General features: G+C 47.2%; 1 protein-coding gene across 1 annotated transcript; it reads right to left on the bottom strand.

Moving 5' to 3' along the window:
* Positions 1 to 7,142: 7,142 nt before the first annotated feature.
* On the bottom strand, positions 7,143 to 25,417 carry NEU2 (neuraminidase 2). The gene is made up of 3 exons (XM_061120114.1): positions 25,367 to 25,417; positions 9,434 to 9,638; positions 7,143 to 8,081 (listed from the first exon to the last, which is right to left on the bottom strand). Exons 2-3 carry the CDS (start codon positions 9,632 to 9,634, stop codon positions 7,143 to 7,145), a joined length of 1,140 nt encoding a protein of 379 aa, XP_060976097.1. The 5' UTR covers positions 9,635 to 9,638; positions 25,367 to 25,417.
* Positions 25,418 to 26,888: the final 1,471 nt, after the last annotated feature.

The following is a 26,888-nucleotide window of genomic DNA, read 5'->3' as shown; positions in this document are numbered from 1 at the left end:
AAGGACTAAAAGGTACTCACATAGTTTTTCACCTCAGTGTATTTATAACAGAAAAAAATGTAAGTAACTTCAATTTCTTATATTCAAGGAATAGTTAAATAATTTGAGGTACATCTCTTGATGTCTTATCTTTTGCAAGAAAATGGTGTGGAGGAAATGCTTATGATATAACCTCAAGTGGGGGTAAAAAGCATGATTCATTGTGCAGCATATTCTCAATTTTCGGGAGAAAAGAAAAGTTCACAGATTAAAAACCCAGAAGAAAATGTGCCTCTGGTTAGTGGGATTATGGGTGGTTTTTTTTTTTTTTTTTTGCTTCTTTGTACTTCGAAATATTTGGCACCTGTTACTCTGAAACCCTCCCCTAAAAAGAGTACAGAAACGGAATTTGAAAAAGCAGCACCTTGCCAAAAGTACAGTCAGCTTTCTCACTTCTGCTTGGAGCAGCATGATTTAAGCATCACATTTCAGTGTTGGATTCTTTCCTTTCGTCTGCACGTGGTGGGATGAGACGCGGGTGGCAGTGTGGCCTGAAATCTCACGACGCAGCACAGGAGCCTTGAGCCCTGAGCTCTCTGGCTCCTCCTGGCTCTGCATGAATCGCCACTTCCTCAGGCACACTAGGCTGGCAAGACCACACACCGGGGCTGACATCCCGGCTCCCTCTCCACCCACTTTGGTGAGGCTAGGAGGGAATGCCCAGGAAGGCGGCACAGTGCCCGGAGTTAAGGACACAGGCTCTGGAGATGGGCCAAGCAGAACTCCATGTCCCAGAACCCACACACATGAATCTCTTTGAACTTCTTGGATGTTCAAGACGAGATGAAGAAGACAACTCGGAACAGATGTGTGAACGTTGGTTTGGGCTCAGAAAGCCCAATGCTCCGCTGGCCGTATCTCCAACTGGCTGTCTGTGTGGTCTTGAGGAAGTCACCATGGTCCCTGGGGGAGGGGAGGAGAGGATAGGAGAGAAACTGTGTGAGTGTCTGCATGTGGGTGCATAAGTATGTGCACCTGTATGTATATGCATGGGTGTGCATGGGTGTGTGTGCATGTTTACATGTATGTGTGCATGCATGGGTGCATGGGTGTGCACACAGGTGTGCGCGCATATGTGCATGCATGGGTGTGTCTGTGCACGGGTGCATGTGTGTGCGCAGGTATGTGTGCATGGGTGCATTGTGTGTGCACTGGTATGTGTGTGTGTGCATGGGTGCATGTGTGTGGCTTTGGCATGATTAAAACTCTAGGGAGGAGGCAGATTCTACCATGGCCATGGTGGACCACACCAAAAGATGACTCTCACAGCTTTTTCATTTTTGGTCTTGAGAAATTTCAGACAGTGCCCACTGTCATGAGACAGGCTGTCCCGTGGACGACTTCATTAAACTCATGTCCCGTGATCTTGTGCACGTGGCACATGCGTTAGTTAAAGGAACAAAGGCCGGTGGTAGACTTGTCAAGAGCAGGAGGACCCCCCCCAGATGGAGAGCCTGTGCACACAGAGGCTGCAGAAGCTCTCTGTGTAGCTTCATGGCTTTAGAATCTAGCAAAAATGCACTGTCAACCTTACTGTTAGGTTATGCTAATTAGAAATGTATACTTAAGCTACAGAATGGTCAAGGAGGGACCAGACTTATCTGACAAATGCTCAGAGGTGTAGTTCAAGATTTGCAAAAGAGGAAGGGCATTAGCTGAGCCAGGGTTGGGGTGGACCACAGCTGAGAGAGGAGGGCACAGTTGTAAGAGGTCAGAAGAACAAGAGTGGGCTGCAGACCCACTGGTCCCAAAGGAAGGCTCATTTAGACCTCGTGGGCCTTTATTCCAGGCCCAAAGAATATCCTTTTCTGATCATTCTGACCAAGTTAGACAGGTGTGCCCAGTCATACCTTCTCCTCTGGGGAGAAGGCAGAGTGGAAGCCCAGGGAAGGAGGAGCTTTGCCAACTTTCTTTCCCATCATCACCCACCCTCCTCTGGGGGCCAGGCATTAAATCCCACCAGGGCTGTTTGTATCAGGAAGACCACCAGGGTGGCAAGGGAGGTTGTAGAACCGAGAGGTTCTTCCTGCATCTTGAACAAAGTACTGAGCAGGTTGGGCCCTATACCAGGGTTACTTTAAGTTGTCAAACTTCCGCACATGTCAGAATCATCTGGAGGGCTTGTTAAAAGCCAGCTTGCTGGGCGCTCCCGGCTGCCCCTAGAGTTTCAGATTCAGAAGGTCCGTCGGATTCAGCAGGACCTAAGGATTTGCATTTCTCACGGCTCTTCGGGTGATGCTCTTTCTCTGGGGACCACATCATGGGAGCCTCTGCTCTATGTACATGGCAGATGGAAACCCATGATGTGGACCCCAAAGGCAACACTGGGGCAAGGCCAGAGACTGAGGTCCTGGGGGCCAGCTGCCAACTGGATGCTGGTGAGATGCTGGGTCCACGGCTATACCTCCTTGAGGGGAACAAAGTGTGTTGTTGTTTCTCCAGGGCCTCTGCTCGAGTGTCACCTCCTCTTATCTTCTTGCTGTTATTTAATCACTAAGTCGTGTCTGACTTTTTTATGACCCCGTGGATCGTAGCCCACCAAGCTCCTCTGTTCATGGGATGTCCCACGCAAGAATACTGGAGTGGGTTGCATCTCCATCTCCAGGTGCTCTCCCTGACCCAGGTATTGAACCCACGTCTCCTGCGTTGGCTGGCGAGCTCTTTATCAATGATCCATCAGGGAAGCTCTGAGCACATGTACATTCTCTTTATTGCTAACCTGGGTTGCAATTCACTCTAAATTGCTTACATGTTTATCAACCACTTCCTCCCACGCGGTCCAGGTTTCTTGAGGATGGGGCTCTGTCTTGTCACTGTTGAATCCCCAGCTCCCAGAGCATCATCTACTCCATGGCTGACACTAAAAAACACTCCTCTGTGTAATGGTGGACTCAGCCATCCCAAGGAAGCAAACCAAACTCTTGGCCCCTGGAGTGGGTGGTGTGGGAAAGGGTGCCTTGGCCATGTCGCTGACCGTGATGATCCATTCCTGGGTCCTTAGGGGACCCATTCTGCAAAGTTTCAGCAGTGCGTGTGACCACAGGAGAGACCCGGCACGTAGTTCTCAGCTCTTCAATCAGTTCCCGTGAGCTATCAGCTGTTTGGGCAGAACAAAGACAGTTCAGTCACTCAGTCGTGTCTGACTCTTGCAGACCTCTTGGACTGTGGCCCACCAGGCTCCTCTGTCCGTGGGATTCTCCAGGCAAGAATACTGGAGTTTATTGCCATGCCCTTCTCCAGGGGATCTTCCCGACCCAGAGATCGAACCCAAGTCTCCTGCATTGCAGGCAGATTCTTTACTGACTAAGCCACCAAAGAAACTCCAGAACTTCCAGAACAAAGAGGGGAAATAAATGGGGACATTTTGGAAATGACGATCCTGTCCCAGGATTTCTAATAGTGACAAGAGCACCGACTCCTTGGCACTGATTGTGTTTCTGAGCTCCCTGGCACTGATTGTGCTTCTGAGCTCTGGTCTCTGGATGACAGATATCTAGCAGGTCCCCGATCCTCAGGAAGCCTGCCCCCATCAGAGAGGCAGGGGCTGTAGAGAATGTGCATGTGTAATGGGGCTCCATCGATCCTATTCGACCACAAATAGAAGGACCCGGGTGGGGCTAAGGAGTCTCTGAATACCAGTACATTCAATATAGGCTTCCCACATGGTGTCGGTGGTAAAGAACCCACCTGCCAATGCAGGAGACATAAGAAATGCAGGTTCAATCTCTGGGCCGGGAAGATGCCCCTGGAGAAGGAAATGGCAAACCACTCCAGTATTCTTGCCTGGAGAATCCCAGGAACAAAGGAGCCTGGAAGGCTACAGTCAATTCCACATTTAACAGGTCAGGAAGGGTCCTGGACACTAACCCCTTGCCACAGACAGTACCTCTTGGGACATGGCCCAGGTCCCTGAGGGCTGACTGGTGGGAGGAGAAGGCTGCCATGGTAACATAGTCTACCTTCCCTCTCCTGAGGGTTTGGAAGATGGAGTCCTTTCAGAACAGGAAGGCCTGGTTCCCCGGGATAGACGGGAGGATTCTGTCATCGCAGGAAAGGTTGTGACAACAGGGAAGTTAGACGTCAATACTCCCCTTTCCCCTCCCTCGAGTCATCAGATATCAGGACGGGCCAAAGAGAGGAATTACATGACATGACAGAAATGTGACAGAGGATGAGATGGTTGGATGGCATCACCGACTCAACGGACATGAGTTTGAGCAAACTGCGGGAGATAATGAAGGACAGGGAAGCCTGGCATGCTGCGGTCCGTGGGGCCGCAAGGAGTAGGGCGTGGCTTAGGGACTGAACAACAGCAAACATGATAGAAATGATCCCTTTCCTAGCTTCTCATTTTCTGTATGTTTTGGGGGGCACTGTGACCTTGAGGTGTCCCGGGATGTGCTTGTCACGCTCAGAGCTGAGCACAGAAGCAACCTCTCACCTCACCACACCCGGTCCCCCTTCTCAGCTGCTGAGGCAAGAAGACTAGGGTTGTACAAACCCCCACCCACTTGGTGGCTTAAAACTATACACGCTTATTCTCCCCTGGGATTGCCAGGTGGCTCAGTGGTAAAGGATCTGCCTGACAGTGCAAGAGACTCAGGAGATGTGGGCTTAATCCCTGGGTCAGGAAGATCCCTCGGAGGAGGAAATGGCAACCCACTCCAGTATTCCTGCCTGGAGAATCCCATGGACAGAGAAGCCTGGCAGGCTACAGTCCATAGCGTCGCAAAGAATTGGACACGACTGAAGTGACTTAGCAGGCACACATTCACGTGTGTGTGTGTGTGTGTGTGTGTGTGTGTGTGTGTGTGTGTGTGTGTGTCTAAGGACACAAATTACAGTAAAAATTCAGTTTCACTGAATGTATCCTGGATTGAATCCCAGAACAGGAAAAGGACATCGGTGGAAAAACTAGAGAAATCTGAATGAAGCCCAGAGTTTAGTTAATAGTAAAGTACCAGCGAAGCCTCTTTGTTTTGACAAATGTACCACAGTTACATAAAATGATAATATTAGGGGAGACTGGGTGTGGGGTGTTCGGGAACACTCTGTACTAACTTTGTAACTTTTCTGTAAATCTAAAATTATTCCCCCCCAAAAGTTCATTAATAATATTCACCCCCTCCAATTTTTTAATTAAAAAGTCTTCCCTTCCAAAGTTTTACAACCCAACACAATATACTGATGTGGAGATTTAACTAACACATCTACTGTTCAGTTCAGTGTTTATTTTATTATTGAGGTATAACATGCATAGAGTGAGGTACACAAACCTTGTGCTCATAAGCTCATTCTTTTTAACACATGGAATCACTCACGTCACCAGCACTAGATCAAGCAAGAGAAGGTCCCCAGCGCCCAGAAGTCTCCTTTTAGCCCATTTTTTAGTCAACAGCTCTCCTCCATAGAGCTGGCCACTGCTGATTTATTTGGAAGACTGGTTTAGTCTGCTCTTGAATTTCATATAAATAAAATCATAAAGTGTGTCCTCTTTTGAGTCAGTCTTGTTTCACTCAACACAGTGTCTGAAAATCAAGCATGCTATTGCTTGTAGCGGTTCATTCTTTACTGTTGCGTTGTTGAGTTGTTGCGTTGTTGAGTTGCATTGTTGAGTCACAAAGTCGAGTCTGAGTCTTTTCAACCCCGTGAATTGCAGCACGCCAGGCCTCCCTGTCCTTCACCATCTCCTGGAGTTTGCTCAAACTCATGTCAGACATGAGTAAAGCACTCAGCATGCAACCACACAACCTCTGCGAAAGGAGAATGTTTCAGATGTGATTTTTTCTTAAACTTGCATTGGGGTTTTTGTTGTTGTTTAGTTGCTAAGTTGTATCCTACTTTTTGTGACCCCTGGACTGCAGCACACCAGGCTCCTCTGTTCTCCAATATCTCCCAGAGTTGCTCAAACTCATGTACATTGAGTTGATGATGCCAGCCAACCATCTCATCCTCTGCTACCCCCTTCTCCTCTTGCCCTCAATCTTTCCCAGCATCAGAGTCTTTTCAAATGAGTCGGCTTTTCCCATTAGGTGGCCAAAGTATTAAAGCTTCAGCATCAGTCCTTGCAATGAGTATTCAGGGTTGATTTCCTTTAGGGATGACTGGTTTGATCTCCTTGCAGTCCAAGGGACTCTCAAGAGTCTTCTCCAGCACCACAATTTGAAAGCATCAGGGCTTCAGTGCTCAGCCTTCTTTATGGTCCAGCTCTCACATCCATACATGACTACTGGAAAAACCACAGCTGTGAATGTGACATTATTTGGAAAAGAGTCTTTGCAGATGTAGTTAAGTGCAGGGTCATCCTGGATTGTCCAGGTGGGCCCTCAGAAGAGAAAGCAGAGAGGAAGGAGGAGGGAGCCATGGGAAGACGGAGGTGGACCTGAAAGTGATGCAGCCACGAGCCAAGGGAGGCCTCAGGTTCTGGACGAGGGAGGGAAGGACGCGCCCCATGCTCCCTTGGGGTGAGCACAACCCCGTGGACACCTTGGTTTGGGGCTTTTTAGCCTCCAGAACTGTGAGAGAGTAAATTCCTGTTGTTTTAAGCCACTGAGTTGGTGGTACTTTTTTACAGCAGCCCTGGGAAGCTTATACAATATAAGCCAGCTTACTTTTCCTAGCCCCTGCTTTACCTCCCTGCAAAGCCGCGCTCATGGTCCCTGCTCTAACGCATTGAGGACACACAGAGAGACACACACAGACACACAAACGTACATGCACGTCTCCACTAATTTGCATCTTTGTCCCAGCCTGAGCCCAGGAACATGATGAGCTAAGGAGAAATGGGCTGGACTAGATAATTCATGAAGGCCTGCAGAAAACCCGGGCTGTGGGGGAGCAGGCAGGCTGACACCAGGGGCTCCAAGAAGCCAGGTTCCTTCAGTTTCTGGGCTGAAAATAGAATCCTCTGGGGAGGCTGAGACAATGGAAGAGGGAAGGAGCCCAGTGGCAGACACACACTAGGCACACTTTTGATCACACGTACAACAAAGGGAAGCAGGAGGCGCCCCCCCCCACCCCGTCCAGAGGGGCCTGGGTGGAAGAGAACTGCCAGCCCCTTGGTGGGCAAAGCCCTCGTGGGCAGCACCCAGTGGGCTCGCTGCTCACTGCGGCAAAAACTCAGCTGGGAAGGCTTGTTTCAGGGTGAACATGACAAAGACGATCTCCTTGTAATCATTCGATTCATACAGACACCCAAACTGGGGTGACCCGTCAGGGCCGGTGCCCATGCTCTGCAGGTCTGAGTAAGCACAGCTGCCGGGAGCCAGCAGGGTGGGCTCCGACCAGGTAGCGGGCGTGGGGGGCCACCGGTTGAGGTACACGCCCAGGTTGGATCTCTGCTGTGGGTCAGTCGGGTGGGTGTAGAGCAGCCACCAGGCCGGGGGTTCGGAGCCTGCGTGGGGGCTGGGGAAGCCAATGATGCTCCCTTGGCAGCCGTGGGGGGGTTCCACCAGCTTCTGCACTGACTGAGACTGATTGAAATCCAGGCCGTTGTTGGCACTCTGGGCCTGGACCCTGACTCGGAAGGGGCTTCTTGCATTCAGATACACCACCTTCTGTTGCCCATCCCCGACTTCGGCCACCTGGCACTCCAGGGTGCCCTGGGCCACGAAGCTCCCTCTCGCCCAAGTGGACCCGTGGTCGTGGCTGACCAAGCAGAAGGCGGAGGGGGAAGGCGCCTGCAGGGAGGAGAGGCAGCGGTACGCGTAGGCCGGCACCACCAGGCTCCGCGTGGGGTTGTGCAGCTGCAGGCAGTGCCCGGGGCCCACCGCGAACGTGGCCCAGTCGCTGTGGGCGGAGGCAATGACGGAGTCTGTGAGGTCGATGGCGGGGCTCCAGGACCTGCCGTGGTCCCGGCTGGTGACCTGGCACAGGCGTGTCATGTTGACCCTGCTCTCCAGCTGGTGTTGCTCCGACACCTGCCCGGGGATGGCGATGAAGAAGAGGAAAATGGTACCCGTGGTCTCATCATGCAGGGGGCTTGGGTTCATGGATCGGTAGCCCTGCAGCTGGGCTTGGGACACCGCCTCCTGCGAGTGCCACTGCGGGAGAGGAGAGGGGGAGAAGCGTAACCCGGAGACGGCCAGAGACCCTGACAAGGGTGGTGCTCTGGGGGCGGGCGAGTTAGCGTGAAGGCTCGTGGAGGAGAACTCTTGGTCTAGCATTCATTCATTTTCACAACACTTCCCAGAGCAGGAGCCAGGGCTCCACCTCACGCCCTGCAAGATGGCCCAACTCCACCCAATCCTTCCAGCACACATCCGGGGCAACCATGATGTGCTAGACCTCAAGTACAAAGATGCTTCGGTTACCAGCCCTGCCCAGCTCCATCCAGCTTTTCCGCTTCTTGAAAAGCAAAGCCTTAGTTAGGAATAACAAATGGTCTGCCAGGGTGGGACCGAGCGTGACAAGCACCTCCCATCTTTTATACTTCATACGCTACTAATGTGGTCTGAGAGGGGGCAGCACCTTGACCCTAGGACTCAGTGAGCTTCCCTAGTACCCGAGTTGATGTCATAGATGCTGCCACTCTGCTGTCTATCCCTGTTCTTTAATGTGAGAATACTGGAGTGGGTAGCCTTGCCCTCCTCCAGGGTATCTTCCCAACCCAGGGATTGAACCTGCATCTCTTACATCTCCTGCATTGGCAGATGGGTTCTTTACCACTAGCAGAGAAGCTCCTATTCCTTAATAACCATCCTCCAGTGAGTGAGTCTAAGGGCAGACACGTGCCGAGGGTCTAACACTCATGGTCTTATCTAAACCTAAGCTCTAACTCCTGGGGCACAGGTAGGACTACCTCCATCCTACATCTGCAGACTGAGAGGCTTAGATAAGGTAGATGAGCTTCCCAAGGCCATAGTTCTGGTAAGCCGTGGAACCAGGACATGAACCCAGGTCCCTCTGCTTCAAACCCATGCTCTAAGCAACTACAAGGAAGCAATGACCACACAGTAAAGATAGTCACAATATTAAATCCTTCATATGTAATAAGCCAGCTTTGAGGATCTCCATCAGAATTACTTATCTACATGCTGGAACTTCAGGACCCAAGCAACCGTCCCAATTACCCACTCCAGGTCAATTTTACTCAGAGGATGAACTACCTCGCAGGTAGGTGATGCTGAGCTGGTCCTCCCTCAGTGTCTCAAGGATGTAGGGGAATCTTTCCAGAACCAGTTTACCCGACTGACTTGTACCGAAGCAGATGCAGCCAGGCCAGCCGAACTTGTTCCGGGTGAACCCATGTGAGATCCGGGCGATCACCGGGGGGTACATTCTCTGTCCATCCCTGATGGGTCCTTGAACACTCTGGCCCCCAGACCTCAGTCATCTAAAGGTGAGCTGGTCCCCGTATGCCTGGCAAAGCGGCGGTACCCCCATCTGGCCTTACCTGGACCTGGTGGGTGGTTGCATCGTAGCTTCCCCTGCGCAGGACAATGAGCTTGGCATGCTCGTCCTTCTTGCTCGTCCGCTCTTCTGCAAAGGCCAGTAGGGTCTCCTGCTGAGGCAGGTAGAGCAGAGCCGGGATTCTGTAGATGTGGTCTCCCGACTGGAACACCTTCTCCCTCTGCAGGACGGGGCAGGACGCCATGGTGCTGGAAGGGGCACAAGAACAGAAGATGAGTCCCTGGCAGTCCCGTCCTGAGATGCGCCAGAGCCACCCTCCCAGGCAGGTGCAGCTCAGCCCTCGGGCCAGCTGACTGTTGGTCCTTTATTGGACCGGATCCTGGTGGTCCAGAGTTGACGATAAGGAAGTGAAAGAAGGAAAGAGGCTAATATTCCCTGGGTTACACAGCCGGCCTTTGTGCTCCAGGGAATCAGCCAGAGAGAGAGAGAGAGAGAGAGCAGAAGAGAAAAGAAAGAAAGACATGGGGACCCAAGCTCTGATGGAGCAAAGGTGCTTTATTGAATCCTGTAAGAGTATATATATCAGTAGCTTCTTTAGTTAAAGATCAAGAGACCAGACTTTACAAGTTTACCAAGGAAGCAAGGAACAATAGAGGCCATAAGGCCAAGAGGAGATCCATATCAAAAGAGGGTTGTAAATAACACCTTTCACCAAATGGAAAAGCTAATGAAGGATGAAGGAGTCTTTGGGGCCTAGGAAAGAAAACAACAGTCTCAAAGGCCCTTGCTGAATCATCTAACTTTGGAGAAAACAAAACAGAACTTTAGGTCCCGCCCTGATGCTCCAGGCCGGTTGCATCTATCTGGGACTCATCACCCGCTGTCCAGAAACCTTCCACCCCCTACACCTGCCCAGAAGACTTATCACCCCCTGTCCAACTACAAATGCCATCTCAACTAAAGAATACCCAAAGCAACCCACCTGATTAACGTTTCCCTCATCGCTTCCGCAAACCTCCCTATAAATATGGAGCCGCCCTGATCCCTCTCGGCGCTCAGCCTGGTTGTTAGGCTGACTGTCGCCCTTCCTTGCCTGAATAAAGGTGACCTACTTCTGTTTATTCCCTGGTGGCTCAGACGGTAAAGCGTCTGCCCACAATTCGGGAGACCCGGATTTGATCCCTGGGTCGGGAAGATCCCCTGGAGAAGAAAATGGCAGCCCACTCCAGTACTCTTGCCTAGAAAATTCCATGGATGGAGGAGCCTGGTGGGCTACAGTCCATGGAGTCGCAAAGAGTCAGACACGACTGAGCGACTTTTCACTCACTTCTGTTGAGGTCGTCTTTCCTTTTCTGCCTCGGCCCAAACTGTGCCTTACAAAGGAAATCCTATGCAAGCATCCCATCTCTTTGGATCTCTGTCCTGGGAGAGGCTTGCCTGCTCCTCTCGCCCGACATGGACTGATAAGGAACAGAGGGCTCAAGAGAGATGGGAAACAGCACACAGGGATCTTACTGTTAAATCTTCCTGACAATTCCCCCTATTTTATTATATTTGTGAAAAAGGTCCTGACCAAATGAGTTTGGTTAGTATTAACCAACCTTATAGAAAGGCGACGATAAACAACAAATACAATTATCAAGACAATCACCAAAGTTACAGTTCCAGACCCGATGCTGTGGGTAACACTTTGAAACCATCTTCGCGGGTCTAGCCCAGACAATTGATCTGCGAGCTGTTTAGCTAAAGTTTCCAAATTAGTGAAAGAGGGCAGACGTTTAGAAAAAGTTTCAAAGATTTCCTTTTGCAGTAACTGTACATTCAGAGAGTCATTATCATGTAAATGAAATTTGATTTGTTCCCAATTGTAGGCACTATGATTGAACAGGAGTAACACAAAATTGGCAATTAACACCAAGTTACAGAACATAAAGTCTTATTAAATTGTAAATTTCTTATGGCTATAACAAAAGGAAGTGGGACACAGGCCTGTATAAAATATGACTGATTATAGCGAAAGAAAGAGTTACTATGACCATGACTGGTCTCTGTGAAATGTCTAGTCCAAGTTTCAAGTTCTTCGGTGTTTGCAGCAAGTTTTTATATGTCCCATAGTTCAGGCCCAATTTGTTTATCGAGGACAATTCGAGGATGAGGAGGGGTGCCATTTCACCCTCAAGCCATCCAAGAAGTCCTTTGTCATGGTAATGTTCCATTAGTAACCTTTTACATAATATTTTTTGTTCTTTCCCTAACTCTTTCTGTAAAGTTTCTGTTCATGGTTCACAGACAAAGGACAGCAATGTCCGAAAGTCTTCTTTTGGAGGCAGGAAGAAAGCCCAAGTTTGTCGGCTAACATTTACGCATAATTTTGCTTGGCCCATGCACAATGGAAGGACTTCATAGCCTAAAGAAATGTTAATTAGCTTTTCCTCCTCCCCAGGGTGTGAGGCTTCCAGGGAGGGGGCATATGGGTGGAGTCATTGGTTGATACTATCGGTCTTTTCTCGGTCCATTTCATATGACCTATAATAAAGGGGGGTTGGGTAAGTAAGCCCAGTTAAATCTGATTTGTTAATCTGGCTCAACCAGGGGTCACGCAGGTCAGCATAGTGATAGAAAGGTTTTTAGGACTCTGAGGCATTTCTTGTTGAGAAACCAGATTTTTAACTTCATTAGTAAGGGTTTTCATTTGTCCCCAAGTGGGGCGATCATAGGGTTGATGTTGCTGAGGACAGCGCTTCCTGGAGATCTTTAGAGCCGCCATGGCCCGTATTGGAATTTCTTCCTCCGGGGGTTCTTGTTATTTCATCTCCATTTTGAATGCCCAAGGGGGGCCCCCTTGGGTTGAATTTTCCGAGGAAAAAGTTTGTTGGATCCATCTGGGGAAATACAAACATATCCCTTTCCCTGTAAGATTAATATCCCAGATTTCCATTGTTTATTGAATCCATCTTGATACCAAATGGGCAGAGGAAGAGAAGTGTCCTTCAATTCCTCGAAATGTATTTCTGTTCTTGTCAAGATATCTCCTTGTGACAAGTTTAAAAAATTTAAAACAAATAAAGCTGTATTAACAATTGTTATAGGTTTAGAAAATATCTTATGTTGGAATCTAGTAAAGTCTGCTTTAGATAAGGAAGACAGTAGTGTTCCTGTGTATTCCTCCTTTTTAAATTTTTTTTGTTTGCAACTTTAGTGTGTGATGTGTTTGTTCGACTGTCTTGTGTCTGTGGATTATAAGAAATACCTGTAATATGTTTAATAGAAAAAGATTGTATGTGTAACATAAATGGGAGAAGAGCGGTTTTTAATAACAGATTGTAGTTTAAAAAAAGAGTTGTTGAATAATAGGTTGATTGGAGTTCATGGTGGAGGTTTTTGTATTTTTTAATACAAAAACTGAATATATAGAATCAGAGACTATATTAATGGGGTAAGGATGTAGGCAAATTACTTGAATAAGAGCATATCATTTATTTGTTGAGCAGAATGAAATTTAGTATAAAAGACTTCATATTCTTTAAGAGACCAGAATGAAGCTTTGGTGTTTTTAGTCCCATCTATATAAAAAAACCTCAGCTTGTGGTATAGGCTGTGAACTGATAATGTGGGAAATAATAAATTCAGTATTTTTGAAGAAATTTCACAGCTTACCAGAAGGATAATGAAATGAAATTTCTCCAAAATATTTTAGAAAAGCTATTGGGAAATTGGTAGAAGTTTGTAATGTGTTTTCAAATTGAGATTTATTTGTAATAAAGTTTTATTAAAGTATAAAGGAGATAGAGAAAGCTTCTGACAGATATCAGAAGGGGGCAGAAAGAGTGCCCCCCTGCTAGTCTTTAGCCAGATGTCTTATAACTACTAGCAGTCTGCTAATTAGAGAAAGGAAATGTATCAAAACTCAGAGAATAGCACCAGGCCCCTCACCCACAACATGCATTTTGAGATAACCTTGGCACCAGCTGAGTTGTCCCGGGCCATAAAATGATTGACATGAATCTTGAAGAAAGGCAGATTACCATACAAATAGTTTTGTTTACATAGATTAGGGGAACAATATCTGAGTATAACATATTGGTTTGTCAAGTAGGTTCTGAGCCATTAGGCAGAACCGACTTGAAGACAGAGTCTGGGGTAAATGTATAGCACATTAACATAGCTTAAGACAAACATTTTCATAAGAAAAATGCATTGGTTAACTCAGGGTTTGAGAATAGTTAACTTTAGGTGAAACCAGGTATCATTATGGCAACATAGTATTTTAAGAGAAACCTCTTTTTAAATTTGTATGGAGAAGGAAAAACAAAAATATATCGCTAGTTTGTTTCCTCCTGCCGCTTAAAAGAGATAAAAATGTCTGACACTTGCAGCCTATTTTCTCCATTTGGAGACCCCCGGCCTTCCTGCCTGTTAAGTCAAACTAGATCGACCAAGCAAAAGACCGAAGGTTTGTGGGGGCAGGGACCCAAAAAGTCTGGTAGGTATTCTAGAGGGGATTGCTTGAGGGTAAAGGAGAAAGTCATTTAGGGCTAGTATATCAACAGCAGCATTGCCGGATGTTGAGGGTTTGAGGGAAAAGATGGAATTTGCTCCTGCTTTTTGTTGAAGGGGACCTGGGGGGTCTCCTGCTTGGAGTTTTCTGGAATAGGTTTTCCTTCAATATCAAATTTAGATTTACACTCTTTGGCACAATGCATTTCTCTACGGCAGCAGGGGCAGGCTTTTGGAGGTTTTTTTTTTTTTTTTTTTTTTTTTGAGCTTTCTTAGGGAAGTCCCTTTTTAAATAGTTCTTATCTCCACATGTAACACATCCTTCATTTCCCCTTCTAAAGGTAGCAACCATTGTTTTAGCTAGCATTTGCACCTTTTGAGTTTCTGATCCTATATTGCAACAGGCTTCAAATAATCAATAATAGTCCCTGTCTCACAAATTGAAGCTATAGCCTTTTGACATACTGGCTTTGCATTTTCATAAGCAAGTAATTTTTCTAGTTGCCTTTTATCTTTTTCTCTGATTACAGTACGGGAAATAGCAGTTTCTAATCTAGCTAAAAAATCAGCGTAAGTTTCATTAGGTCCTAGTAAAGGAGAGACTTTTGGATTTGCGCCTGTTGGCAGAGGAGGAGCATTTGGAGCAGCCAGGGCAAGGCTTGTAGGAAAATTCTGAAATATTTTATGTTGCCGAATATCAGGAGGGCTAGAATTACCTTGAAATGGCAGAATCACAGGTTTAATGAGAGCCCACAGGGGCCAGAAATCTATCAGAATATCTTTTCCCTGTCTGGTGGCTTGTTCAACATTCTCTTTGACCCAGTGCCAAATTTTTAAATCAAAACTGCCTTCATCAGGGCACCAGGGGACAAGCCTCTACTCATTGGCATGAAACCAAAAGTCCCTGAACTTTAAATAAGTGATGAAGTAAAGCAGAAAAGTGAGGGGGCTTTCCAGCCGATTGACCCCTGTCTTAGTACTTACCAGCCTCAATAGGCCCTCTGGGGTCACTCCGTCTGAATCTGCCACGTGTATTGGAGTCCCTGTTCAGTGACCACTTGTTGGCCCTTTATTGGACCGGAACCTGGTGGTCTGGAGTTGATGATAAGAAAGTGAAAGACGGAAAGAGGCTAATATTTACGCAGCCGGCCTTTGCACTCAAGGGAATCAGCCAGAAATACAGAGACAGAGAGAAAGAGCAGAAGAGAAAAGAAAGAAAGACACGGGGACCCAAGCTCTGATGGAACAAAGGTGCTGTATTGAATTCTGTAAGAGTATATATACCAGTAGCTTCTTTAGATAAAGATCAAAAGACCAGACTTTACAAATTTACCAAGGAAGCAAAGAGCAATAGAGGCCATAAGACCAAGAGGCGATCTTATATCAAAGGGGCTTCCGTGGTGGCTCAGAGGTTAAAGCGTCTGCCTGCAATGCAGGAGACCTGGGTTCAATCCCTGGGTCCAGAAGATCCCCTGGAGAAGAAAGTGGCAAACCCTCCAGTATTCTTGCCTGGAGAATCCCATGGACGGAGGAGCCTGGTGGGCTACAATAGTCCATGGGGTCACAAAGAGTCAGACACAACTGAGAAAAGAGGGTCGTAAATAACTCCTTTCACCATATGGAAAAGCTCATGAAGGAAATCCTATGCAAGCATCCCATGAGGCTTGCCTGCTCCTCTCGCCCCTGACAGGGACTGATAAGGAACAGAGGGCTCAAGAGAGATAGGAAACAGCACACGGGAATCTTACTGTTAAATGCTTCCTGACAGTCGACCACGCTGGGGGCCTGTCCCCTTCCCACATAGGGTTCACCCTCCATTGTTACTCACCAAGCCCCTGTTCCCTCACTCTCACCTCCCTCCCATGGCGTCTGTCAGCACCTCTGTCCATGAGATGTTAGGAATGGCTATTCGGAAGAGAGTATTTTGTGTTGTATTTTTATTACCAGATGACAAACCTCCTTAAGACAGATTTGTGATAACCTGCAACTACTTTTGCTAAACCCAGCATATCTTAATCAAACGCTGAGCCCCTGGTGGGATGGGAGGAGCGCTGAGTGGCATTCTGCAACTGTCCAGCCTCCAGAAACTGACATATGTGAGCTTTATATAAATCCAGAGCTCCAGAAAGTTGTCTTTGAAAAAAAGGAGGAGTGGGGGGGGTGGGTAGTGAAAGTGTTAGTGGCTTAGTCCTGTACAACTCTTTGCAACCCTGTGGACTGCAGCCCAGCAGGCTCTTCTGTCCATGGAATTCTCCAGGCAAGAATAATGTGGTGGGTAGCCAGTCCCTTCTGCAGGGGATCTCCCCAACCCAGGGATCGGACCCAGTTCTCCTGCATTGCAGGCAGATTCTTGACCTTCCGAGCCCCCAGGGAATCCTGAGGGGTGGGGGGAAGCCTTGATTCTTGAGGTTCTCCTCTCCAGGTTGCTGAGGCTGAGGCCCCATTGCCCTTCCATGTGGACTCCGACCCCGGAGAAGGGGCAGGGCGCTGGGAATGGAACAGAGAGGCCCCTGACAGCTCATTCAGGCTCAGGGGATCCTCCAGAGTGACAAGAAAATGACACTTTACAACAAGCATTTCAGGGGTCTTCGCTGGAGGTCTAGTAGCTAAGAGTCCACAATTCCACTGCATGGGGCATAGGTTCAATCCCTGGTCAGGGAACTAAGATCCCACATGCCATGAAGGTAGAAATAAGAAGTCAATAAATAAACATTTTAGGAGGTTTCCTGGTGGTCCCGTGGTTGTGACTTTGCGTTTCAATACAGACACTGCGTTTTCAATTGCTGGTCAGGGAGCTGAGATCCCACATGCCTCATGTCCAAAAACCCAAAGCAGAAAAAAAATACAGAAGCAATATTGCAATATGGGCTTCCCTGTGGCTTAGTTGGTAAAGAATCTGCCTGCAGTGCAGGAGACATGGGTTCAATCCTTGGGTTTGGGAAGATCCCTGGAGAAGGCAATGGCAACCCACTCCACTGTTCTTGCCTGGAAAATTCCCATGAACAGATGAGCCTGGCAGGCTAGAGTTCACGGGGTCACAAAATTCAGACACAATTTAGGGACCAAACAACCACCACCAATTTTGTAACAAATTCAGTAAAGACTTTAAAAATGGTCTGCATTGGAAAAAAAATCTTAAAAAAAAAAGAGCATTTGGCTCAAAAGGGTGACTTTCCCGGTGGCTCAGATGGTAAAGAATCTGCCTGCAATGCAGGAGACCCAGGTTCGATTCCTGCCTCAGGAAGATCCCCAGAGGAGGAAATGGCAACCCACTCCAGTATTCTTGCCTGGAGAATTCCATAGATGGGCCATAGGCTACAGACATGCCTGAGTGACTAACACACACATGAAAAGGGTGGCAAGGGCCAAAGGGAACTTGGAGACCATGAATGACATGAACTCCATTGGTGCTGGGCCACCTTGGTCCCCTTCAGGGGGCTAAAAATAACTTCCTCCTGGTCACACTCCAGGAAGGACTGTATTTGATGACTGGCCTGCCCAGAATACACAGACCTGATCCTCTTGTCCTGACTGATAACTCTAAAGTGTCCCAGCTCCAGGGCTCCCCATGGGCTGAGCCAAAAAGTCCTTTAGATTCTCAGCCCAGCATCTCCCTCTGCACAATCCCCACCATCCTCCCTTCCTTTCCACAGCATTGACCCCAGGAGGCTCCCCTATAAACATTGGGCATTGGAGCCTACTTTCTGGGGAGTCCCACCTGTGATGTGATTCTGGGGAGGGAAGTAGGAAGTGAGGTGAGGTCTAACAGTCACATGGCCTCCTGTGTACGCCCGTTACAGTACAGTTCAGTTGCTCAGTTGTGTCTGGCTCTTTGTGACCCCATGGACTGCAGCACGCCAGGCTTCCCTGTCCACCACCAACTCCCGGAGCTTGCTCAAATGCATGTCCATCAAGTTGGTGATGCCATCCAACCATCTCATCTTCTGTTGCCCCCTTCTCCTGCTGCCTTCAATCTTTCCCAGCATCAGAGGCTTTATCACTGTGTCAGTTTTTCAGCTCTTCGGATCAGGTGGCCAAAGTATTGGAGCTTCAGTTTCAGCATCAGTCCTTCCAATGAATATTCAGGACTGATTTCCTTTAGGATTGATTGCTTTGATCTCCTTGTTGCCCAAGGGACTCTCAAGAGTCTTCTCCAACACCACAGTTCAAAAGCATCAATTCTTTGGTGCTCAGCTTTCTTTATGGTCCAACTCTCGTATCCATACATAACTACTAGAAAAACCATAGCTTTGACTAGATGGCCCTTTGTTGGCAAAGTAATGTCTCTGCTTTTTAATATTCTCTCTAGGCTGGTCATAGCTTTTCTCCCAAGGAGCAAGCGTCTTTTAATATCATGGCTGCAGTCACCATCTGCAGTGGATTTTGGATCCCCCCCAAAATAAAGTCTATCAATATTTCCATTGTTTCCCCATCTATTTGCCATGAAGTGATGGGATGGGATGCCAAGATCTTCATTTTTTGAATGCTAAGTTTTAAGCCAAAATTTTCAATTTGTTCTTTAACTTTCTTCAAGAAGCTCTTTAGTTCCTCTTTGCTTTCTGCCATAAGGGTGATGTCATCTGCATATCTGCGGTTATTGATATTTCTCCCAGCATTCTTGATTCCAGCTAGTGCTTCATCCAGCCAAGCATTTTATATGATATGTTCTGCATATAAGTTAAATAAGCAGGGTAACAATATACAGCCTTGATGTACTCCTTTTCCAATTTTGAACCAGTCTGTTGTTCTATGTCCAGTTCTAACTGTTACTTCTTGACCTGCATACAGATTTCTCGGGAGGCAAGTAAAAGCGGTTTGGTATTCCCTTCTCTTTAAGAATTTTCCGGTCTGTTTTGATCTACACAGTCAAAGGCTTTAACCTAGTCAATGAAGCAGAAGTAGACATTTTTATTGAATTCTCTTGGTTGCTTTTTCTATGATCCAGTGGATGTTGGCAATTTGATCTTTGGTTCCTCTGCCTTCTCTAAGTCCAGCTTGAATATCTGGAAGTTCTCGGTACATGTACTGTTGAAGCCTGGCTTGGAGAATTTTGAGCATTACTTTGCTAGCGTGTGAGATGAGTGCAATTGTGTGGTAGTCTGAGCATTCATTAGCATTACCTTTCTTTGGGATTGGAATGAAAACTGACCTTTTCCAGTCCTGTGGCCACTGCTGAGTTTTCCAAATTTGCTGGCATATTGAGTGCAGCACTTCCACAGCATCATCTTTTAGGATTTGAAATAACTCAGCTGGAATTCCATCACCTCTGCTAGCTTTGTTTGTAGTGATGCTTCCTAAGGCCCACTTAACTTTGGACTTCAGGATGTCTGGCTCTAGGTGGGTGATCACACCATCGTGGGCCATTCAGATCTTTTTTTGTATAGTTCTTCTGTGTATTCTTGCCACCTCTTCTTAATATCGTCTGCTTCTGTTAAGTCCATACCATTTCTGTCCTTTCTTGTGCCCATCTTTGAATGAAATGTTCCCTTGGTATCTCTACTTTTCCTGAAGAGACCTCTAGTCTTTGCCATTCTATTGTTTTCCTCTGTTTCTTTGCATTGATCAGTTAGGAAGACTTTCGTATCTCTCCTTGCTATTCTTGGGAACTCTGCATTCAGATGGGTATATCTTTCCTTTTCTCCTTTGCCTTTCACTTCTCTTCTTTTCTCAGCCAGTTGTAAGGCCTCCTCAGACAACCATTTTGCCTTTTTGCATTTCTTTTTCTTGGGAATGGTTTTGATCACAGCCTCCTGTACAATGTTACAAATCTCCATCCATAGTTCTTCAGGCACTCTGTCTATCAGATCTAAACCCTTGATTCTGTTTGTCACTTCCACTGTATAAATTGTAAGGAATTTGATTTAGGTCATATCTGAATGGTCTAATGGTTTTCCCTACTTTCTTCAATTTTAGTCTGAATTTTGCAATAAGGAGTTCATGATCTAAGCCACAGTCAGCTCCCAGTCTTGTTTTTGCTGACTGTATAGAGCTTCTGTTGCAAAGAATATAATGAATCTGATTTCAGTATTGACTGTCAGGAAGCATTTAACAAGAGGCTTCCTGTGTGCTGTTTTGGATCTGTCAGGAACCTTCTGGCCCTTATTAATTACTGAATATTCAGGAATTAAGAGGAGAGGCACGCCTTTCCTGGGGCTGAGGAATCCAGGCATTTCTCATTACGGTAATAAGTACCCTCTTCCTTTTTATGAACTATACGGTAAAAAGTGATTGTTTGCAACACTCTCTTTGATAGGGATCGTCTTATGTTTTGTATATCTGGAATTTTAATCTTTATCTTTGCTGAGAATAACTACCTTGTAAGATAGTATATATGCCCACACCATGTTGATTAAAGCATCTTTGCTCCATCAGAGCTTGGGTCCCCGTGTCTGTCTGTCTGTCTTTCTTTCTTTCCTTCCTTCCTTTCTTTCTTTCCTTCTCTGTCTCACTCAGGCTAATTCCTTGGGTGCAGAGGCCCGCTGAGCTCACTTTCTTGGGCTTCTAAGACCCTCTCGAGAAGGTGCACTGTGCCTTCACCCCACTCAAGAGGGCGCCTGGTGCCTACGTGCAGCAGCGCAAGCTCTTCTAAGAACAGGGCTTTATTGGCTTTCTGCGTAAACCAGGGGATATCAGCCTCTTCCTCTCTCTTACTTTCTTATTATCTTCAACTCCGGGCCACCAGGTTCTGGTCCATTAAAGGACCAACAATTGACCACCTGGTGATGTCCATGTGTAGAGTTGTCTTTCATGTTGTTGGAAGAGAGTGTTTGCTATGACCAGTGTGTTCTCTTGACAAAACTCTGTTAGCCTTTTCCCTGCTTCATTTTGTTCTCCAAAATCAAATTTGCCTGTTAATCCAGGTATTTCCTGACTTCCTACTTTTGCATTCCAGTCCCCTATGATGAGAAGGACATCTGTGTTTTGGTGTTAGTTCTAGAAGTTCTTGTCAGTCATCATAGAACCGTTCAGCTTCTTTGGTGTTAGTGGTTGGGGGGCATAGACTTGGATTACTGTGATATTGAATGATTTGCCTTGGAAATGAACAGAGGTCATTCTGTTGTTTTTGAGATTGCATCCAAGCACTGCATCTTGGACTCTTTTGCTGACAATGATGGCTGCTCCATTTTTCTAAGGGATTCTTGCCCACAGTAGTAGATGTAATGATCATCTGAGTTAAATTCACCCATTCCAGTCCATTTTAGTTCACTGATTCCTAAAATGTCAGTGTTCACTCTTGCCATCTCCTATTTGATCACTTCTAATTTACCTTGATTCATGGACCTAACATTCCAGGTTTTTATGCAATATCATTCTTTACAGCATTGGACTTCACTTCCATCACCAGTCACATCCACAGCTGGGTGTTGTTTTTGCTTTGGCTCAGTCTCTTCATTCTTTCTGGAGTTATTTCTCCACTCTTCTCTGGTAGCATATTGGGCACCTGCCAACCTGGGGAGTTCATCTTTCAGTGTCATATTCTTGTGCCTTTTCATACTGTTCATGGGTAAAAAGACTGAAGTGGTTTGCCATTGCCTTCTCCAGTGGACCATGTTTGTCAGAACTCTCCACCATGACCTGTCCCTCTTGGGTGACCCTGCAACACATGGCTCATAGTTCCATTGAATCAGACAAGGTTATCATCCATGTGATCAGTTTGGTTAGTTTTCTGTGATTGCAGTTTTCATTCTGTCTGCTCTTTACAATTTCTTGCATTTTCTCTACCATGTGCATGTATCATTTATTTAAAACTTAATTCAACATTTTTGAGAAAGAAATATAATCTATCATTATTTTACTCAGTCCATTATGAATATTATTGCTTGGACATGTGATTGCCTAAGAATATGTGATTGTCTAAACACAGGTGGAAGAACAGTCTCCATCATAAAATGACCTGCAAAGGGCAGTCCAAGAGAATGGGGCTTGTAACACATAACGGTGTTGCTAAGTTGAAACTTTATTAAGAAACGTAGATGGGAAAGAAATATAATTAAAAATAGAAATGAAAATAGGGTAGAAACTTGCAGTTCAACAGTGTCCTCTAGAAAATCGATCAAGAGTTTGTAGATATTTACAAGAGAAGGCTCTTAGGTATTTACCCAGGAGAAGAGTTACTGGGTAGGGTGGTAATTCCATGTTTAACTTTTTGAGGAGTTGCCAGACTATTCTCACATCAGCTGCAACACTTTACATTCCTATGAGCAATGTGTTAAGATTCTAATGCCTCCACGTCTTCATCAACACTGGCTATTGTGTCTTTTTTAATAACAGCCACGCCAGAGGGTGTGAAGTGGTACCCTGTGGTTTTGATTGGCATTTGATACAATGATGGCTAATGATGTTGAGCATCTCTGCATGTGCTTATTGGCCATTGGAGCTGGACTTCAGCCTGGAGGCAATGGTAAGATTTCAAACTGCTTTAGACAAGGGAGTGATCTTACCTGATTTACTTTTTAGGAAATCCCTCTTTGGGTTTCAGGGGGAAAGGGACAGAAAGTGAGTCTATTATTTTCCAGGTGAGAGAGGGCAAGCAGTAGAATGAATAGGATTGGGAGAGCAAATTGGGGAGGAGTTGAGCATGTCCCAGTTTAAAGAAGTCTGAATTGATTTCCACAGCCTCTGTGACTGTTTTCTGGATTCCTCTTTCAGACCTTAATCTCCTGTAGGGCAGGGACAAATTGATTCATTCATATTGCAAAACTGTATTGTGTTCCTACCTTGTGCCTGCATTGTTCCAAAAACTTGGGATGCTTCATGGATGCAACAGAGATCCTGGCTTTGTGAAGCTTGCATTCTAGCAGGGATGAGTGGGTTATTATTATTGCCCCATACCAAATAGTCATGGCTGATACCTGTCCAAGGACCTGACGAGGATAGCCTCCTGTGACCTCACAAATGCCCACAAATGTCTTGTTCTGTAAAATCTATGAGGTTGATGATGACGCCCCTGTGTGAGAGATGTTGATGTGGAGTGGGAAGGCTGTGGATACATGCTAACTCCAGCCCCTATGGGCTGCTGGCGTAAGTATTTGTCACGTGTGTATTTAGGACCAAAGCTGGCATAGGACAGGGCTTCCCAGGTGGCACTAGTGGTAAAGAATCCACCTGTCAATGCAAGAGATGGGTTTGATCCCTGGGCTAGGAAGATCCCCTGGAGTAGGCAGTGGCAACTCACTCCAGTATTCTTGCCTGGAAAATTCCATGGACAGAGGAATCTGGAGGGCTGCAGTCTATGGGGTTGCAAAGAGTCAGTCTGAGCATGCATGCTCCCTGGAACAGGACAGGGGAGTGGGGAGGAAAAAGGGGACCCCAGTGTCTGCTTAAGAATTCTCTATCCTCAGCCACTCGGTGCAGGCCCAAACATGCACACCCACCAGCAACACCAATTTCTAAACATCTTCATAATAATAACAGCAAATACTTCAGTGGCTCTTCCAAAGTGCTAGACACTCTTCAAGTACCCTACAATAATTTTTAAATGTTTTGTAAATTGTATTTACAGACTCTATTGCTTACAATACAAATTACAACTATTCATTCATTTAATCCCCACGACATCCCCATGACATAGACATTATTATCATTCAATTGTACAGATGAGGAAACCGAGTTCACTCAACCCTCCAGTGTCTGAGCTGGAGCTAAAAACACTTCTAACCCCATGCAATACTGCCTCCAAGAGGAGGTCTGGAAAATGCCATCTTCCTGCATGTCGTGACATTTCCAGTGATGCCTCATGTAGTTAGCTGGCCCCCTGGACCCCCTTCTGGCTCCAAGCTAGCAGCAACCTCCAATTGGCCTAGTGGGAAGAGAACTAAATCAGCAGTCAAAAATTCAGAATCTGGTGGTAGGTCCACTCCTAAGAGGTGTGTGAAAAAAAAGTGAAAGTGAACGTCACTCAGTCGTGTCTGACTCTTTGTGACCCCATGGACTATACTGTCCATGGAATTCTCCAGGCCAGAGTACTGAAGTGGGTAGCCTTTCCCTTCTCCAGGGGATCTTCCCAACCCAGGGATCGAACCCAGGTTTCCCACATTGCAGGCGCATTCTCTACCAGCTGAGCCGCAAGGGAAGCCCAAGAATACTGGGGTGGGTAGCCTATCCCTTCTCCAGCAGATCTTCCCGACCCAGAAATCGAACCAGGGTCTCCTGCATTGCAGGCAGATCCTTTACCAGCTGAGCTATGTGCATCTTTGGGTAAAAATCCACCTCCCTGGGTTGTCTCCCCACCCGGCAAGAAGGTAGCTGTAGGGGTGTCTCGTGGTCCCGCCGTCTCCAGGGAGGGGGCTGAACAAGGACCTGACTCCTGGGGGTGGGGAAGGTCCTCAGCACAACCCAGTCTGATCCGTGGCATCAGGCAATCAGAGAGAGGACAGTGTCTGCGGTTGAACTTCAAGAAGGTGCCATTTCAGAGGTCAAAAATAGAGGCATAGCAGCGATTCAGAAAGTCCTACCTGATGCCACAGCAGCTGCTGCAGTTTGTGGCCTTGTGGGTGCTGAGCCCAGAGCAAAACGTCTTATAAAGGACACTCACTTGTCTCCACATGGCATCTCAGAAGCGGGGATGCTGAGAAGTGGATCAGGGAGGCAGAGGGTGGATTTGACCTGGGTCTGCTGGATTCCAGAACCCGCAGCCCTAACCACTGGGACTGCCCAGCAAAAGACGCACAGCCAGGACCCTGAGGCCTGAAAGCCTTGCTCAGAAAGCCTTGCTCAGTGGAGGGTCCCTGCCTGCCTCTCTCCCTCTCCCGTTGGGAACACAACCTCACAAGCACCATCCAGATCCAGGGGCTCCGTCACCAGCATTCACCTGCCCAATTTCAGAAGATGCTTTCACAGTTTATAAATCCACACTGCACCCCTTCTGTGTGCCAAGAAACAGATGAACAGGTGGGTCCTAGTCCCTGCCCTCCGGAAGCCAAGGACAATGAGAGCCAGTAAATCTGGGGAGCAAGAGAGCGGACCCCCGCAGCCTTCCCACAGGAAGAGCCTTGATTGTGGGGCAGATTGGGGTGAAACATTTGGCCCTGGCTACCCTGTTGAAATAATGCCTCTCTCCAAAGCAGGCAGCTGTGGGCACCTCGTCTGCCAACAAAACTGGCAGAGTCAGGCAGTGGGGCAGGAGCCTGAAGCTTGGGCAGCCTCTGCCTAAAAAGACCCCATTTCCAGAGGACCCAACACCTCTGCTCAGGTCCAGCTTGCTGGGATTCCAATCCCAAAATAAGAGGACATCTCTCCACACCCCCGCCACTGAGCACTGACCTGGAAGTTCAGACCACTGATTAAACCATGGGCAGAATTAGGGGCTCTACTGAGATGAGCCTTCTCCCCACATTCCCCATCTGACATGTCCTCTGGACACCCTGAGAACAGAGCAGATGCCATTATCTAGGGGTTGAGGGGCCATGATCTGGCTGGATCTTTAAAATTGCCACCACCTTCAGCATTCCCAAGAATCCCACCCTCACTCTATGATTACCTGGTGCAGAAGAGCTCTGGTTTATGCCAAGAAAGAAACAGGTGGGTCGACTTGTTGAGAAGGTCGTGCCTCAAGGAGCGTGTTCCAGTTTGGATCCCAAGGCTCTGGGTGGGAAGTCGGGGGTGTGAGCAGAGGCCGTGGGGACCCAGCTTCTAGAACAGGGCAGCTCTCGTATCCTCCAGCCTCACCTGGAGCCTCAAGGCCTCCTCTGTCCAGCTCGTGCCTATAAACACCTACGGGAGGCCGGCACCTCTCCGCCCACTCACCTGCTCCGGGAGTGCAGGACCAGCCTTGACCTAGTTAGGATGCTGCCTCTCATTAGTCAGGAAGCAATCTGTCTAGTTCTCTCCACAGTCTTGCTGAATCAGAATGAACCACAGGAAGCCTGAGCCAAGCTCACCCCTTGAATGAAACCAGGGCCGGGGAGGGTCCGGAAGGGCAGCAAAAGGGAAGCGGAGGGGCTGGAGCTTGGGAGGACACAGCTTCCCTTGGGGCTCTGCGGCTGGGTGAGTGGGACCTCCTGACCTCTTGGGACCTCAGTTTCCTCCTCTGAAAACTTAAAGCAAAAATAGCACAGTGGGCTCCAAGCCGCAAGAGTGCAGACCGTACCCCTCCTGGCTACCACCACCCAGAATCCAGAGTGTTTCTGGATGGACCTAGAGATCGTCAGACTGCGTGAAGTCAGACAGAGAAAGACAAGTATCCTATGATGTCGCTTACAAGTTCAATGTTTTAAAAAACAGAAGTAAAATGGACTTATCCACAAAACAGAGTATAAAATAGAGTTATAAACGTAGGGCACAAACTTATGGTTCTCAAGGGGTAAGGGAGTGGAGAGGGATAAATTGGGAGATTAGGATTGACATATACATGCTACTACATATAATATGTAAAATATATGAAGTGTGTACGTATTTAGTCGCTTCACTTGTGTCCGACTCCATGGACTGTAGCCCCCCAGGCTCCTCTGTCCTTGGGGATCTTCCCGACCCAGCAATCGAACCCACGTCTCTTATCCCTTGGTAGCTCAGTTGGTAAAGAATCTGCAGCTGGTAAAGAATGCAGGAGACCTCAGTTCAATTCCTGGGTCGGGAAGATCTGCTGGAGAAGGGATAGGCTACCCAATCCAGTATTCTTGGGCTTCCTGGCTGGCTCAGACAGTAAAGAATCCTCCTGCAATGTGGGAAACCTGGGTTCAGTCCCTGGGTTGGGAAGATTCCCCTGGAGAAGGGAATGGCTATCCACTCCAGTATTTCGGCCTGGAGGATTCCATGGACTGCGTAGTCCATGGGGTCGCAAAGAGTCAGACACAACTGAGCAAATTTCACAGCTCATGTCTCCTGAATTGCCATTAGCACCACCTGGGAAGCCATTTATATATTATCGCGAGCCATACTATATAAACTTCATATAAAATATATAAAAATACAGATATATATAAATCAATTCAGTTCAGTCATTCAGTCATGTCCAACTCTTTTTGACCCCATGGACTGCAGCATGCCAGGTTTCCCTGTCCATC

The sequence above is a fragment of the Dama dama genome, chromosome 20 (genome assembly GCF_033118175.1).
Source record: "Dama dama isolate Ldn47 chromosome 20, ASM3311817v1, whole genome shotgun sequence".
Classification (NCBI taxonomy): Eukaryota; Metazoa; Chordata; class Mammalia; order Artiodactyla; family Cervidae; genus Dama; species Dama dama.
This window is presented reverse-complemented; position numbering and strand designations above follow the sequence as displayed.